Consider the following 14,519-nt stretch of genomic DNA (forward strand, 5'->3'; position numbering starts at 1 on the left):
GGAAGAGGGTGGATGTGTTGTAAATAAGATATTTAAGGACAATATGTGATGTGAGGAGGGTTGATTGAATAACAATTGATGAGAGAGAGGTGTGGAAGTTAGAGGAGTATATATGACTGAATAACAATTGATAAGAAAGAGGTATGGAATTAAGAAGAGTATGTATGAGAGGGCTGAAGAGGATGTGCTGAAATGGTTTAGACACTAGGAAAGGATGAGTGACTCGAAGGTAATTAAGAGGGTATACATATTGGGATTAGGGAGAGTAAGGAGAAGGGGGAAACCTAGGAGGAAGGGCGAGGACAGAGAGAAAAATGCCATAAGGGTTCTGGGCCTTAATGTGTAGGAGAGTGTGATGCACCCCAAGACAGAGCAATTTGATTGATGTGGTATGCAAGGGGCAACATTCTGTCAGTGCGCTGAACCAGGACAAATGAAACATTCAGGAGAAACCACAGAAAGGTCTGTGGTACTTGGCTGTTGATCATCTATCAGTATTTATTTATAATACTTTGTCTAACACTACCATCTCCTATTATTTTTGATGTCTTGCTGCATTTGATATATTGCTTTTTTGCCCTCTGATTGTATTCTTTTGCTTTTTCCCCTCTTTCTTTGGTCTGTCATGCTTTATGAATGCTCAGTTGAACTCCTCCGTTTTAAAGTTTTTAGCTTGTCTATTACCTCCTGGCGAGATGACTCCAAATCAGTTGAACCATAATTGATCATCCCTTTATATCTTGTATGTATGAAAAGAACATCTGTTGTTACATGTTAATGAGATGACTTCCTGCTGTTTAAAACATTTTATTCTCATATTTATCAAAGGACATGGCAGTATATGGAATATCACCACAAGGAATCCAAGCTTGTTCTAGCTTTGATGATAGTGAACAAAGGAAAAGGAAAAGAGTTTTGGATCCAACTGGACCTATCCCAGGGACACCAGTTCTAGAAGAAATTCTTCAGCCTAGCAGGTAAGTGTTGTATTGTCAAATAGTGTACATGGTTTTTTAGAGTTTGAGCCAGTTAATGGACTTAGAATATATTTATTATATGATGTGATTGTACATCTTGTATGTTAAATGTCTTTAAGATGTAACTGTTAGTCAGTCAGTCATTTCATGATTCTGGAAATAAGTGATGAGTTGAACTTTCAGTCATATTCTCCATGAAGATACCTTTTCTAGTATTTACAGTATTATGATCAATGTTGGATCTTTCACATACAGAATCTGTGGAATCTTTCCATCATTTCATGCAATTCCAGGATCTTAACTTAAATCTTGTAGTGTCTTTTCCATCTTGTACATTTACCATATATCTTTAAAACTTTTTGTCATTTTTCTCATGTCTTTCTTCGCCTCCTTTTCATTCCTTACCTTTTCAATAGTCAAGAAGTCCCTTTGTAAAACTGTTTTCCTCTGGCATCCAAATTACTCTACTTATTCAGTTTTCTTGATATATTTATTTATTTATTTTATTTTTTGCTTTGTCGCTGTCTCCTGCGTTAGCGAGGTAGCGCAAGGAAACAGACGAAAGAATGGCCCAACCCACCCACATACACATGTATATACATACACGTCCACACACGCAAATATACATACCTATACATCTCAATGTACACATATATTTACACACACAGACATATACATATATACACATGTACATAATTCATAGTCTCCCTTTATTTATTCCCATCACCACCTCGCCACACATGGAATAACAACCCCCTCTCCCCTCATGTGTGTGAGGTAGACAACAAAGGCCCCATTCGTTCACACTCAGTCTCTAGCTGTCATTTAATAATGCACCGAAACCACAGCTCCCTTTCCACATCCAGGCCCCACAGAACTTTCCATGGTTTACCCCAGACGCTTCACATGCCCTGGTTCAATCCATTGACAGCACATCAACCCCGGTATACCACATTGTTCCAATTCACTCTATTCCTTGCATGCCTTTCACCCTCCTGCATGTTCAGGCCCCGATCGATCACTCAAAATCTTTTTCACTCCATCTTTCCACCTCCAGTTTGGTCTCCCACTTCTCCTCGTTCCCTCCACCTCTGACACATATATCCTCTTGCTCAATCTTTCCTCACTCATTCTCTCCATGTGACCAAACCATTTCAAAACACCCTCTTCTGCTCTCTCAACCACACTCTTTTTATTTCCGCACATCTCTCTTACCCTTACATTGCTTATTCGATCAAACCACTTCACACCACATACTGTCCTCAAACATCTCATTTCCAGCACATCCACCCTCCTGCGCACAACTCTATCCATAGCCCACGCCTCGCAACCATACAACATTGTTGGAACCACTATTCCTTCAAACATACCCATTTTTGCTTTCCGAGACAATGTTCTCGACTTCCAAACATTCTTCAAGGCTCCCAGAATTTTCGCCCCCTCCCCCACCCTATGATTCACTTCCGCTTCCATGGTTCCATCCGCTGCCAGATCCACTCCCAGATATCTAAAACACTTCACTTCCTCCAGTTTTTCTCCATTCAAACTTACCTCCCAATTGACTTGACCCTCAACCCTACTGTACCTAATAATCTTGCTCTTATTCACATTTACTCTTAACTTTCTTCTTTCACACACTTTACCAAACTCAGTCACCAGCTTCTGCAGTTTCTCACATGAATCAGCCACCAGCGCTGTATCAACAGCGAACAACAACTGACTCACTTCCCAAGCTCTCTCATCCACAACAGACTGCATACTTGCCCCTCATTCCAAAACTCTTGCATTCACCTCCCTAACAACCCCATCCATAAACAAATTAAACAACCATGGAGACATCACACACCCCTGCCGCAAACCTACATTCACTGAGAACCAATCACTTTCCTCTCTTCCTACATGTACACATGCCTTACATCCTCAATAAAAACTTTTCACTGCTTCCAACAACTTGCCTCCCACACCATATATTTTTAATACCTTCCACAGAGCATCTCTATCAACTCTATCATATGCCTTCTCCAGATCCATAAGTGCTACATACAAATCCATTTGCTTTTCTAAGTATTTCTCACATACATTCTTCAAAGCAAACACCTGATCCACACATCCTCTACCACTTCTGAAACCACACTGCTCTTCCCCAATCTGATGCTCTGTACATGTCTTCACCCTCTCAATCAATACCCTCCCGTATAATTTCCCAGGAATACTCAACAAACTTATACCTCTGTAATTTGAGCACTTACTCTTATCCCCTTTGCCTTTGTACAATGGCACTATGCAAGCATTCCGCCAATCCTCAGGCACCTCACCATGAATCATACATACATTAAATAACCTTACCAACCAATCAACAATACAGTCACCCCCTTTTTAATAAATTCCACTGCAATACCATCCAAACCTGCTGCCTTGCCAGCTTTCGTCTTCCGCAAAGCTTTTACTACCTCTTCTCTGTTTACCAAATCATTTTCCCTAACCCTCTCACTTTGCACACAACCTCGACCAAAACACCCTATTTCTGCCACTCTGTCATCAAACACATTCAACAAACCTTCAAAATACTCACTCCATCTCCTTCTCACATCACCACTACTTGTTATCACCTCCCCATTAGCCCCCTTCACTGAAGTTCCCATTTGCTCCCTTGTCTTACGCACTTTATTTACCTCCTTCCAAAACATCTTTTTATTCTCCCTGAAATTTAATGATACTCTCACACCCCAACTCTCATTTGCCCTTTTTTTCACCTCTTGCACCTTCCTCTTGACCTACTGCCTCTTTCTTTTATACATCTCCCACTCATTTGCATTTTTTCCCTGCAACAATCGTCCAAGTGCCTCTCTCTTCTCTTTCACTAATAATCTTACTTCTTCATCCCACCACTCTACCCTTTCTAATCAACCCACCTCCCACGCTTCTCATGCCACAAGCATCTTTTGCACAAGCCATCACTGCTTCCCTAAATACATCCCATTCCTCCCCCACTCCCCTTACCTCCTTTGTTCTCAACTTTTTCCATTCTGTACTCAGTCTCTCCTGGTGCTTCCTCACACAAGTCTCTTTCCCGAGTTCACTTACTCTCACCACTCTCTTCACCCAACATTCTTTCTTCTTTTCTGAAAACCCCTACAAATCTTCACCTTCGCCTCCACAAGATAATGATCAGATATCTCTCCAGTTGCACCTCTCAGCACATTAACATGCAAAAGTCTCTCTTTCGCACGCCTATCAATTAACACGTAATCCAATAATGCTCTCTGGCCATCTCTCCTACTTACATACGTATACTTATGAATATCTCGCTTTTTAAACCAGGTATTCCCAATCACCAGTCCCTTTTCAGCACATAAATCTACAAGCTCTTCACTATTTCCATTTACAACACTGATCACCCCATGTATACCAATTATTCCCTCAACTGCCACATTACTCACCTTTGCATTTAAATCACCCATCACTATAACCCGGCTCTTGTGCATCAAAACCAATAACACACTCATTCAGCTGCTCCCAAAACACTTGCCTCTCATGATCTTTCTTCTCATGCCCAGTTGCATATGCACCAATAATCACCCATCTCTCTCCATCAACTTTCAGTCTTACCCATATCAATCTAGAATTTACTTTCTTACACTCTATCACATACTCCCACCACTCCTGTTTCAGGAGTACTGCTACTCCTTCCCTTGCTCTTGTCCTCTCACTAACCCCTGACTTTACTCCCAAGACATTCCCAAACCACTCTTCCCCTTTACCCTTGAGTTCCATTTCACTCAGAGCCAAAACATCCAGGCTCCTTTCCTCAAACATATTACCTATCTCTCCTTTTTTCTCATCTTGGTTACATCCACACACATTTAGACACCCCAATCTGAGCCTTCGAGGAGGAAGCACTCCCCGTGTGACTCCTTCTTTTGTTTCCCCTTTTAGAAAGTCAAAATACAAGGAGGGGAGGGTTTCTGGCCCCCCGCTCCCATCCCCTTTAGTCGCCTTCTGCAACACGTGAGGAATGCGTGGGAAGTATTCTTTCTCCCCTCTCCCTAGGGATATATATTCCAATTTACAGAATTACTCCTCTTATTTAGGGTCTGTGTTTCTTATAAAATAAACTTTGTCTTATTTGACACAATTCTTTTTCCTTCATTACTTTTGATGTGACCCAAACAATTTTTCCCAGGTTTCAGCACTCTGGTTGTTTTGCACTGTTTTTCATGATGATGTTTAAGTTTCTTACATTCTTCATCTTCTGTCCATCCAGTATTACTATAGTTCCAACTTTGTGTTTTTGCATGCAGTCATGTTTTTACCAGTCTCAGATCTTGGATGAACCTAGGTGGTAACCCAACAAAGTTATCTCATAATGTACAGACTTCTCATTTGATATTTTTTGGTAGTTTCCATATAAATTCATGGAGCAGCTGTTCTTTAATGAGCTTGTAGAAAGTTGCCAAGACTTTCTTGTACTTGCAACTTAAAGTATCACCCCTCAGTTTGGATATTAGCACTGACATTGTCCTAGTTATCTTTGTAGAGTTTGCATTGCTTCCAAAAAATATCTTAAGAATTTAATCAGTCTTTTTTCCAGTTTGGCTTCTGCAAAATTTGCATTTTCTTAACCTGAAAACGAATGCACCATGATAGTAAGTAACTTGGCCTTTGAATCATGACTTGTATCAGTCAGGCTTGTAGTTGGTTCCTTAGTGCTTTTCATCTTACAAAGAGTGAAAACAAGCAGTGAAAGTTTCAAGGCTTTTGTAAGTCTCAAGCCATCCTTGGACTGTCTGAGTATGATTGTACAGTTGTATGATTTATTTAACGAAATATTATGATTATTGTCATTCTGGTAGCCCAGTTATTATTGGCTTGCAAGAGAACTTTTGTTAATCATTTGTGGGATTCATTTAGTAGTAGGGCATCCATATTGTTATTCTCCCTCATCTGCGAAAAAAAGCAGTATTTGAATGGATATTGGATGTATTGTTAGACTGGAATTGAGTTCCATTATGTTCTTTTGCATTTGCAATTTTGATACTGTGTTGTGTACAGAATTAATTGATTTTGTATATGACCTCTTCTTGCTTTTTGACTTTATATCACTGGCACTGATAAAGACCTGAATTCAGTAACAGTTTGTTCATAGGATGGACTCTGATTCTATTGGAATACAAGTGTATAGAGTTGCATTAATAGCTTGGAGGAATGTTGTTTGAATAGACTTTTTTATCTAATGCATGCTCCTTTCACCCAACCATATTTTTCATATACCTGAGTTTATCAAGCCAGTTTAAACTATTTGTAGGATACATATCAAAGAACTCAGCAGTTTTGCTTAGCACACCTCCATTTTATACCTCCTTTTCAGATAAGGTCCACGTTTGTTTTTATTATTTGTTCTCATGTGACACCTCCTTTACAGTGTATGTAACACCAGTAGTTAGGCTTACTTCTGATAGAACAATGATTATACATGGAAGCTTTATGCATGAAAGGGGTCTTCTCCCAAAAATATAAGTAAGGTCTTTGCCAGATGAGCTGGATGGACCCCACATGCAAACAGATTTTTGACAAATGGTACTTGACAGCCTTAAGATTAGTTGGCTCATACCAGGAGCTCTCCAGTCCAACCTGTATCACCTTAAACTACTAATTAATTTCTTTGTTGATTTAGAAATGTTGCTGTAAGAATGCTTTTTCTATTCAAGGTGGTATCCCCCAAGCATGAGACTTATTACTTAGGAATATGTCAGTCAGGATCTTTCAACCCACATAATTTCTGATGAGGAGATGCATATCTTCATGAACCACCCTTATATCATCACAGCTGTTTGTTCATTCATCCATCTGTGACTGAAGCTAGGCTAATGTCATTGACCTTTCTGACTTTCAGCATAAGAGAAACCACAGTTCGTAGATCACAGGCACCTACTCAAAGGGGGTTATGAAATGGAAGGTACAGAGAAGAGATTTTTAAAAAGAGGGAAGGCAGGACAGAAGGAATCCAGGAACAATGTTCATATAATATTTTCTTTGAGAATTGTTTTTTCATTTTTCAAAACTTGCATTTCTCTTCTCAGTTGTCAGTTCTGTGACCATATTATACCTCATTGAAGCAAGAGGGTTTAGAGAAACACTTTTACATAAAACTAAAGTTGAGATAGATACTTTCATTTTGATAGGTTAGAGACACACTGGAATTTACCACTCCTGAAGCAGGAATGCCCAGAGCCATGAAGGTTAGATTGACAATGTCCAAATAAGTAATGCCTGATGATGGTGGACAAAAAATGCTAAAGATCCCTTTTTTTTTTAATGAAAAATATCTGATGAAAGTCAGGGTATATTTCTCACATGTGCTCTCATGTGAAGCCTAGATTATGCCAGTTATAAAGGTTTCATAATCTATGAAAAGCTATTTTGTCGCTGAGAGTGTTTTTAAGTGACAGTGTTCATAGATGAATAGTCCTCTTAGTAGTCTCAGGTAAAGTTAAAGGTTTCCAGGAAATTTAAGTGGTGTAAGGCATGATGCCGTTAAGTCCTCCAAGATTGGATGACTATAGGGCTATTTGTGCATTTAGTTCTTTCTTCACTAAGTATTAGGGGTTTAGGTTTATCTTAACCCATAGGAGATTATCAGTGAAGGTAAGATTTCTGTCTCGACAGGCACTGTAATTTACTAACTCTCCTCCAAGAGTCCAAGGCTATAAGGAAAATTTTTTATTAGAATACTTGAAACTATACTGCCAGAAAAGCTGTTAGAATGTAAAAGATTTAAGATTTTTTGAAAGCTCTCACTTGGGTGATAGGGAAAAGCAATCAGTGTCCTCAGAAAGAGAGACAGGAGAAGTGTATCCTAGGAGGATGTGTTGTTCCTATCCATATTCTTCTTATGATAAAGACTTGAAGAAAATTTTAAACATAAGGCTTTGTTACTTCCAAGACATCAAGTTCTTCCAGGAAATACTGAAGGTTTTTGTAAACCATTTAGTACTGTTCTGAGTATGTCAAATGTTTTGTAAAAGTTCATCTTTTGGACATTCTCCTAACCTTTGCGTGTAGAATGTATGTGTTTAAGAAAATCCATAAGTGTAAATTGCAGAATCTAGGACCTTGAGGTTGGACTCATGCAGAAACACTGAGGTAGTGGAGAAGAACCCAAAGTATAAGCCAAGGCATAGGGCATAACTGAAGGAGCCTCTGGCACCAGCACCATAATCCCTGAAAACTTTCCAGTTTGAGAACTTTAACAAGAAGATGAACAGAGAAAAAATATATCTGCTTCCAGTAAGTCCAATCCAAGGACAGAGCATCTGTTGCAGCTGCATTTACATCTAAAACTACAGAAATATGAGTAAGAAATAATGCATTGATTTTGGTAGGAAAGAGATCCGCTGCAGGTGCAAATCTTAAGGACAGGGTCCAATTAAAAGCCTCATTCCCTATCATCTTTTCTGTTTGATATTGTGTCTGATCTTGATAGGGCATATGTCCAGATGTTACCTACTCCTTAAAGATAATAGTCATAGATTTTTTTTTACATAGCTCGGCAGAGAATCTTTGCCACAGACTTGGAGACACCCACAGTTTGAACATCAGAAATAAAATTCTGCCTTCCAGCCTGAAGACACCCTTGATACAATTCTCAGGACTTACAGTCTCTTAGTTTTGATATGACAGAACTGATGTACCTCCATGACTCTCTGATGAATGGAATCCCCACATTGGTTATATGTGTTCAAATAAATGATTGGAGAAGTTGCAAGTGGTCTCCAAGGTAGTAGTTTTTGGAGATTTTCTGTGTTGGTTTACCAACTAAAGGTTTGAGATATTTCCAGGGAAGTGCTTTTGGAAGATATCTTATTTCTTTAGGAATTAGTATGTTACTCAGAAGTTAACCTCTTGGTGACAAAATTTAAAATCCCCAGAAGTTGCTACAGCTGACATTCAGAAACTGAGGTCTGGAAATGTAAAACAATTCCAGCTCTTTTGAGGTACCATGATTTTTTACCCTGGAGACTGAGTCCCAGTCTGAGTATTCCAACCTATCCCTAGCCATGGAGAGATCTGGATGGATGCTGAACAGGATTTTTCCAGATTGATGATAAAGCCCATTTTTGAGTCATATAGGAAAGGAAAAGGATGTGTGGACCAGATTTTTCCTTAGGCATATGAATTCAGGAAAACTTGTGTGTATTTCTGACTTCGTTTGATGCACATATAATACTTTTGAATGCAGTTAATTGCATAGGTTTGGACAGTGTAAGTCATTCTCTGATATTTGTATGGTTCAAACATTATGTGCTGTGAATGCAAGGCAGATGATAGTGTATGATCAAACCATAATGAATTAGAATGAAAGTCACTGCAGTTGTTGTGTGTGGATGATGCTGTTCTGTCTGAATAAGAAGAGGAATTGGCTGGAATAGTACCTTGCTTTGCTAATGTTTGTTGAAGGAGGATGCCCAAAGATGGGTTGGGATGTACCCATGCATTGTCATGTTGGATGGTTAATGGATGTTATGCATGATCTTAGGTAATTGGGAGTTAAGGATGGTATTGGGAAAGCTGGAATTGATAGTAGAGTCTTGCAAGAGGGAAAGATTGGAGGGGGACTGAAAACTGTGGTGAAACAAAATAATAATCTCAGTGTATGCAGAGAGCATATATGGAGGATTACTTATCCCAAGTCAAATGTATTGATGTGAAACCCAAATTTATTTGGGTTAAGGGAGGTAAAGAATTAAAGCAGTAGAGATAGATAACTTACAAAGTAGAGTTGAAATTAGGATAGATAGAACAGAAATGAGGATATGAGAAAGATGTGTGATGTGAAGACATTACAAAGGTTCAAGGCTGATAGTCTTTTAGGATGGTATGGTTACTGAAATCATAAAGCAGAGGATGGGTCCATCAAGAGGGTATATAATGGTGTAACTGAGAGTGCAAGAACAAGAGGGAGATTACAGAAAAGATGGACAAATGTAGGAAGCAAACGAATTAGGCCTAAAGATGATAAATAGAAAAGCATTGGCTTAAGACTAACCTGTAAATTTTTTCTCTTCGTTTAGGGAGACAGTGGGAATGAAAATCCTGCGCTGTCATGGTTGGCGACCAGGACAAGGGGTTGGACCACGAGTAAGCCGACACCAGAAAGTAGCAGCGCGTAGAGAAAGACAAAAAATATATGGCGTTCATGGGCCTCAAGGTACAATGAAATGTTTTTGCAATATTAGTTTATAATTGCTTTTATTCTGAATGATACTCAAGGGGACATTGTTTTCCCATGCTCTCTTGTATAGTGCTTTACTGTGCCCGCAAATACACAAGGGTACAGGATATCCCTATTGAATAGTTCCCTTCCTCCTTACCTGCATAACTAAACAGCAAAATTGCCATGGTTCTTGATCCTTGCTTATTTACATTATACACTCCAACTACTCTTTTTTCATGTAAATCCTAAACCTTGTTGAATGTTAAGAGAAGTTGGACCCCCATTGTCATGGGATACTAATAATTGATAAGCTTTATGCTGACTTTGCATGCAGAACAATTGTGGACTTAAGCAGCAGCATCTTTGGCTTCACCAATGTCTCTGTTACGTAAGATCTGCCTCTTCTCTATTTGCTAAAGTATTCACGTCTTTGAAAACTAAAATTGCCTCTGTAAAACACCACTTAACCACTATTTGTATCACAGTGATGTTGCTATTAGATCTTTACTTCTCTGTGATTATAGTTTGTATCATTATTTCTTCAAGACAGTATATGCCTATTGTAACATAACATACTTTTTGCATGCCTTATGAAGCCTGAAATCCTGTAACTCCAATGGCATTTCACTTGGACTTTGTTTCTTGTGTTATTTCCATATGTTTCACTTTCTGCTGTAATTTTACTATTTCTCTCAGCTGAAGTGAAAGCACTTCTCTCTTTATAGGGAACAGAAATGAATTGCGCCTTTTCTTAAAAGTCTTAGTTTCCTCATAAAAGAATACAAACGTAACAAAAGAGGTGGAAGACATTGATGGTAAGTTCAAAGTATCATGCGAAACAGGGAAAATAAGAGCAAAGAGCTATTAGAGTTAGAGTATTAGAGAATACCCTCAAAATATTTCTCTTTATGTGCAAAGCTCAAACTAAAGACCTCATATACTATTGGACCACAAATGACAAGAGGAGAGTTAAGAAAAGAGTAATATACTAAAGCTGCAATTAATTAGTATACAGTGGGAAAAGAATTACCTTCAGAAAATTCCAAACAACATAACTAGCATGCCCATGTATTCTCCTCAGTATAAACTGTTGGGAGTCTGTGTTTTTAAAGAAATTTATAACTCCAATGGCAGAAGCATAAAATATCGAGAAAGAGTCCAGACTCTGATTAGATTGTTGAAAGTTTCAGAGACTCATATATCCCTGTCTCATGGTGGCAGGAATCAAGACAATTCCAAAAAGCATTAGAAATCAGTAGCACTGACATCATACTTCAATAGAATTTTTGAAAGTCCTTTATTAGTGACAGAACAAAGTCTGAGTAAGGTTCACAGACTTGCCAAAAGCTTTAGACCTGAACTGAAGCATACTAAGTCTGCTTTTATCCTTTGTGTCATGCTCTATGTTATAACGAGAGTATATTCCTCAACTTCTTTAGTGGATATCTAACCCTTGCAGTTACCTTCGCAGACAGTGGACCACAGCCATTCGAGTTTTCTGTATGTTGTTGTGTTATTGATGTAATTCACCCTGGTTAAAAGCACACCCAAGCACTGATGCTCCTTCATTATCATCAGCATGGCATAAGATATCTAGCTTCATTTCTAAGGTCAGAGAAGTTCCCTTCCATTTAACTGCTGGTTCTGGGGTTGTAGGAAAATTACATTAGCAAGTATACCCAAATCGCACAGGTAACATAGATTTACATATAAATGTGGTAACTGTGATGCTGACCCTCTGGTGGGAATGTGGCATCCTTCACCCATGACCCACACTGACTCCACTTGTCAACCATCATAAAAGCTGTGGCACACTTTCCCATGCTGATGTTCCCTCACTAGCATCAGTGCATTGTAAGACTTCTAGCTTCATTTCTAAGGTCAAAGAGGTTCTCTTCCATTAAACTGCTAGTTCTGAGGTAGGAGAAGATGTTGCTGGACATTTGGGTACCATATTTACAAACACAGATACAGCAAGTTATAGAAAAATCACAGAAGTGTATACCCTGATTGTGCAAGTGTGTGGTGTCTTTCACCCATGACCCACACTGACTTCACCTGCCAACCCTCACAAAAGTTTTGGCACACTTTTTACCATGCTGATGTTCCCTCACTAGCATAGTGCATTGTAAGATTTCTAGCTTCATTTCTAAGGTCAAAGAGGTTCTCTTCCATGTAATTGATAGTTTTAAGGTAGATGTTGCTGGACATTTGGGTGCCATATTTACAAACACAGATACAGTGGGTTATAGAAAAATCATGAAAGTGTATACCCTAATTGCACAAGTATTACAGATCCACACACAGTGGTGGTAACTGTGAGACTGACCCTTTGGCAGGAACATGGTGCATTCCACTGAGGACCCGCACTTACTCCACCCTCCAGCCCTCACAGAGGTTTTAGCGCACATCTACCATTTCATTATTTTGAAATATTTTCCCTATATGAAATATTTGACATTGGGAAATGATAATGTATGTAAGCATATAAGTGCTACTAATTGCCTTGATCTTCTTTTGCTGCTTGTTGATGTAAATAATAGTGCTGATGGTGAAATTTTTCATAAGTGTCACCTTGGAAATACCCTTAGACAGCCTTTTGCACATTTCTATCTTTTTTTCGAAGCTTAGAATATTCCTCTTACACCTCAATTTAGATGTAGATGACTTCAAGGACCTGTCAGGCAATTGCTGATGATGCTCGAAAGGGGCCATTGTCCACGGTAGTAATCATGGATTCACTAGATACAAAATTGAGCAAGGCCAGCCCACAACACCATGCCAGAAAACACATGGGAGATAGCAAACAATCACCAGTGCTACAAAACATTGGGTGATGAGAACATTACTCACAGCAGCATGGTGCTTGTGCAATTTGAATTATTTTATGTTATTTGTTTATTATACATTATTGCTGTCTCCCGCGTCAGTGAGGTAGCGCAAGGAAGCAGACGAACGAATGGCCCAACCCACCCACAATACACGTGTATAAACATACACGTCCCCACACACACATATACATACCTATACATTTCAATGTATACATATATATACATACATAGACATATACATATGTACACATGTTCATAATTCATACTTGCTGCCTTTATTCATTCCCATCACCACTGCTGCCTTTGTTCATTCCCATCGCCACTTCACCACACATGAAATGACAACCCCCTCCCCCCACATGCGTGCAAAGTAGCGCTAGGAAAAGAGAACAAAGGCCACATTCGTTCACACACAGTCTCTAGCTGTCATGTATAATGCACCGAAACCACAGCTCCCTTTCCACACCTAGGCCCCACAAAACTTTCCATGGTTTACCTCAGATGCTTCACATGCCCTGGTTCAATTCATTGACAGCACATCGACCCTGGTATACTACATCATTTTAATTCACTCCATTCCTTGCACTTCTTTCACTCTCCTGCATGTTCAGGCCCCGATTGCTCAAAATCTTTTTCACTCCATCTTTCCACCTCCAATTTGGTCTCCCACTTATCCTTGTTCCCTCCACCTCTGACACATATATCTCTTTGTGAATCTTTCCTCACTCATTCTCTCCATGTGACCAAACCATTTCAAAACACCCTCTTCTGCCCTCTCAGCCACACTCTTTTTATTACCACACATCTCTCTTACCCTTCATTACTTACTCGATCAAACCGCCTCACACCACATATTGTCCTCAAACATCTCATTTCCAACACATCCACTCTCCTCTGCACTACTCTGTCTATAGCCCACGCCTCGCAGCCATATAACATTGGAACCACTATTCCTTCAAACATACCAATTTTTGCTTTCCAAGATAATGTTCTTGCCTTCCACACATTTTTCACACTCCCAGAACTTTTGCCCCCTCCCCCACCCTGTGACTCACTTCTGCTTCCATGGTTCCATCCGCTGCCAAATCCACTCCCAGATATCTAAAACACTTCACTTCCTCCAGTTTTTCTCCATTCAAACTTACCTCCCACATGACTTGTCCCTCAACCCTACTGTACCTAATAACCTTACTCTTATTCACATTTACTCTCAGCTTTCTTCTTTCACACCTTTTACCAAACTCAGTCAACAGCTTCTGCAGTTTCTCACCCGAATCAGCCACCAGCGCTGTATCATCAGCAAACAACAACTGACTCGCTTCCCAAGCCCTCTCATTCACAACAGACTGCATACTTGCCCCTCTCTCCTAAACTCTTGCATATACCTCTCTAACAACCCCATCCATAAACAAATTGAACAACCATGGAGACTTCATGCACCCCTGCCGCAAACCGACATTTACTGAGAACCAATCACTTTCTTCTCCTCCTACTCGT

General features: G+C 39.5%; 1 protein-coding gene across 1 annotated transcript in view; it reads left to right on the plus strand.

Annotated features, from left to right (window-relative positions):
- The window catches only part of LOC139749709 (G patch domain-containing protein 1 homolog), a 240,342-nt gene that overhangs the window by 177,203 nt on the left and 48,620 nt on the right, over positions 1 to 14,519 (plus strand). Inside the window, exons 4-5 of the mRNA XM_071663863.1 lie at positions 829 to 977; positions 10,049 to 10,185. Coding sequence (XP_071519964.1) covers positions 829 to 977; positions 10,049 to 10,185 — 286 coding nt within the window. The remainder of the gene's footprint in view (positions 1 to 828; positions 978 to 10,048; positions 10,186 to 14,519) is intronic.

The sequence above is a fragment of the Panulirus ornatus genome, chromosome 8 (genome assembly GCF_036320965.1).
Source record: "Panulirus ornatus isolate Po-2019 chromosome 8, ASM3632096v1, whole genome shotgun sequence".
NCBI lineage: Eukaryota > Metazoa > Arthropoda > Malacostraca > Decapoda > Palinuridae > Panulirus > Panulirus ornatus.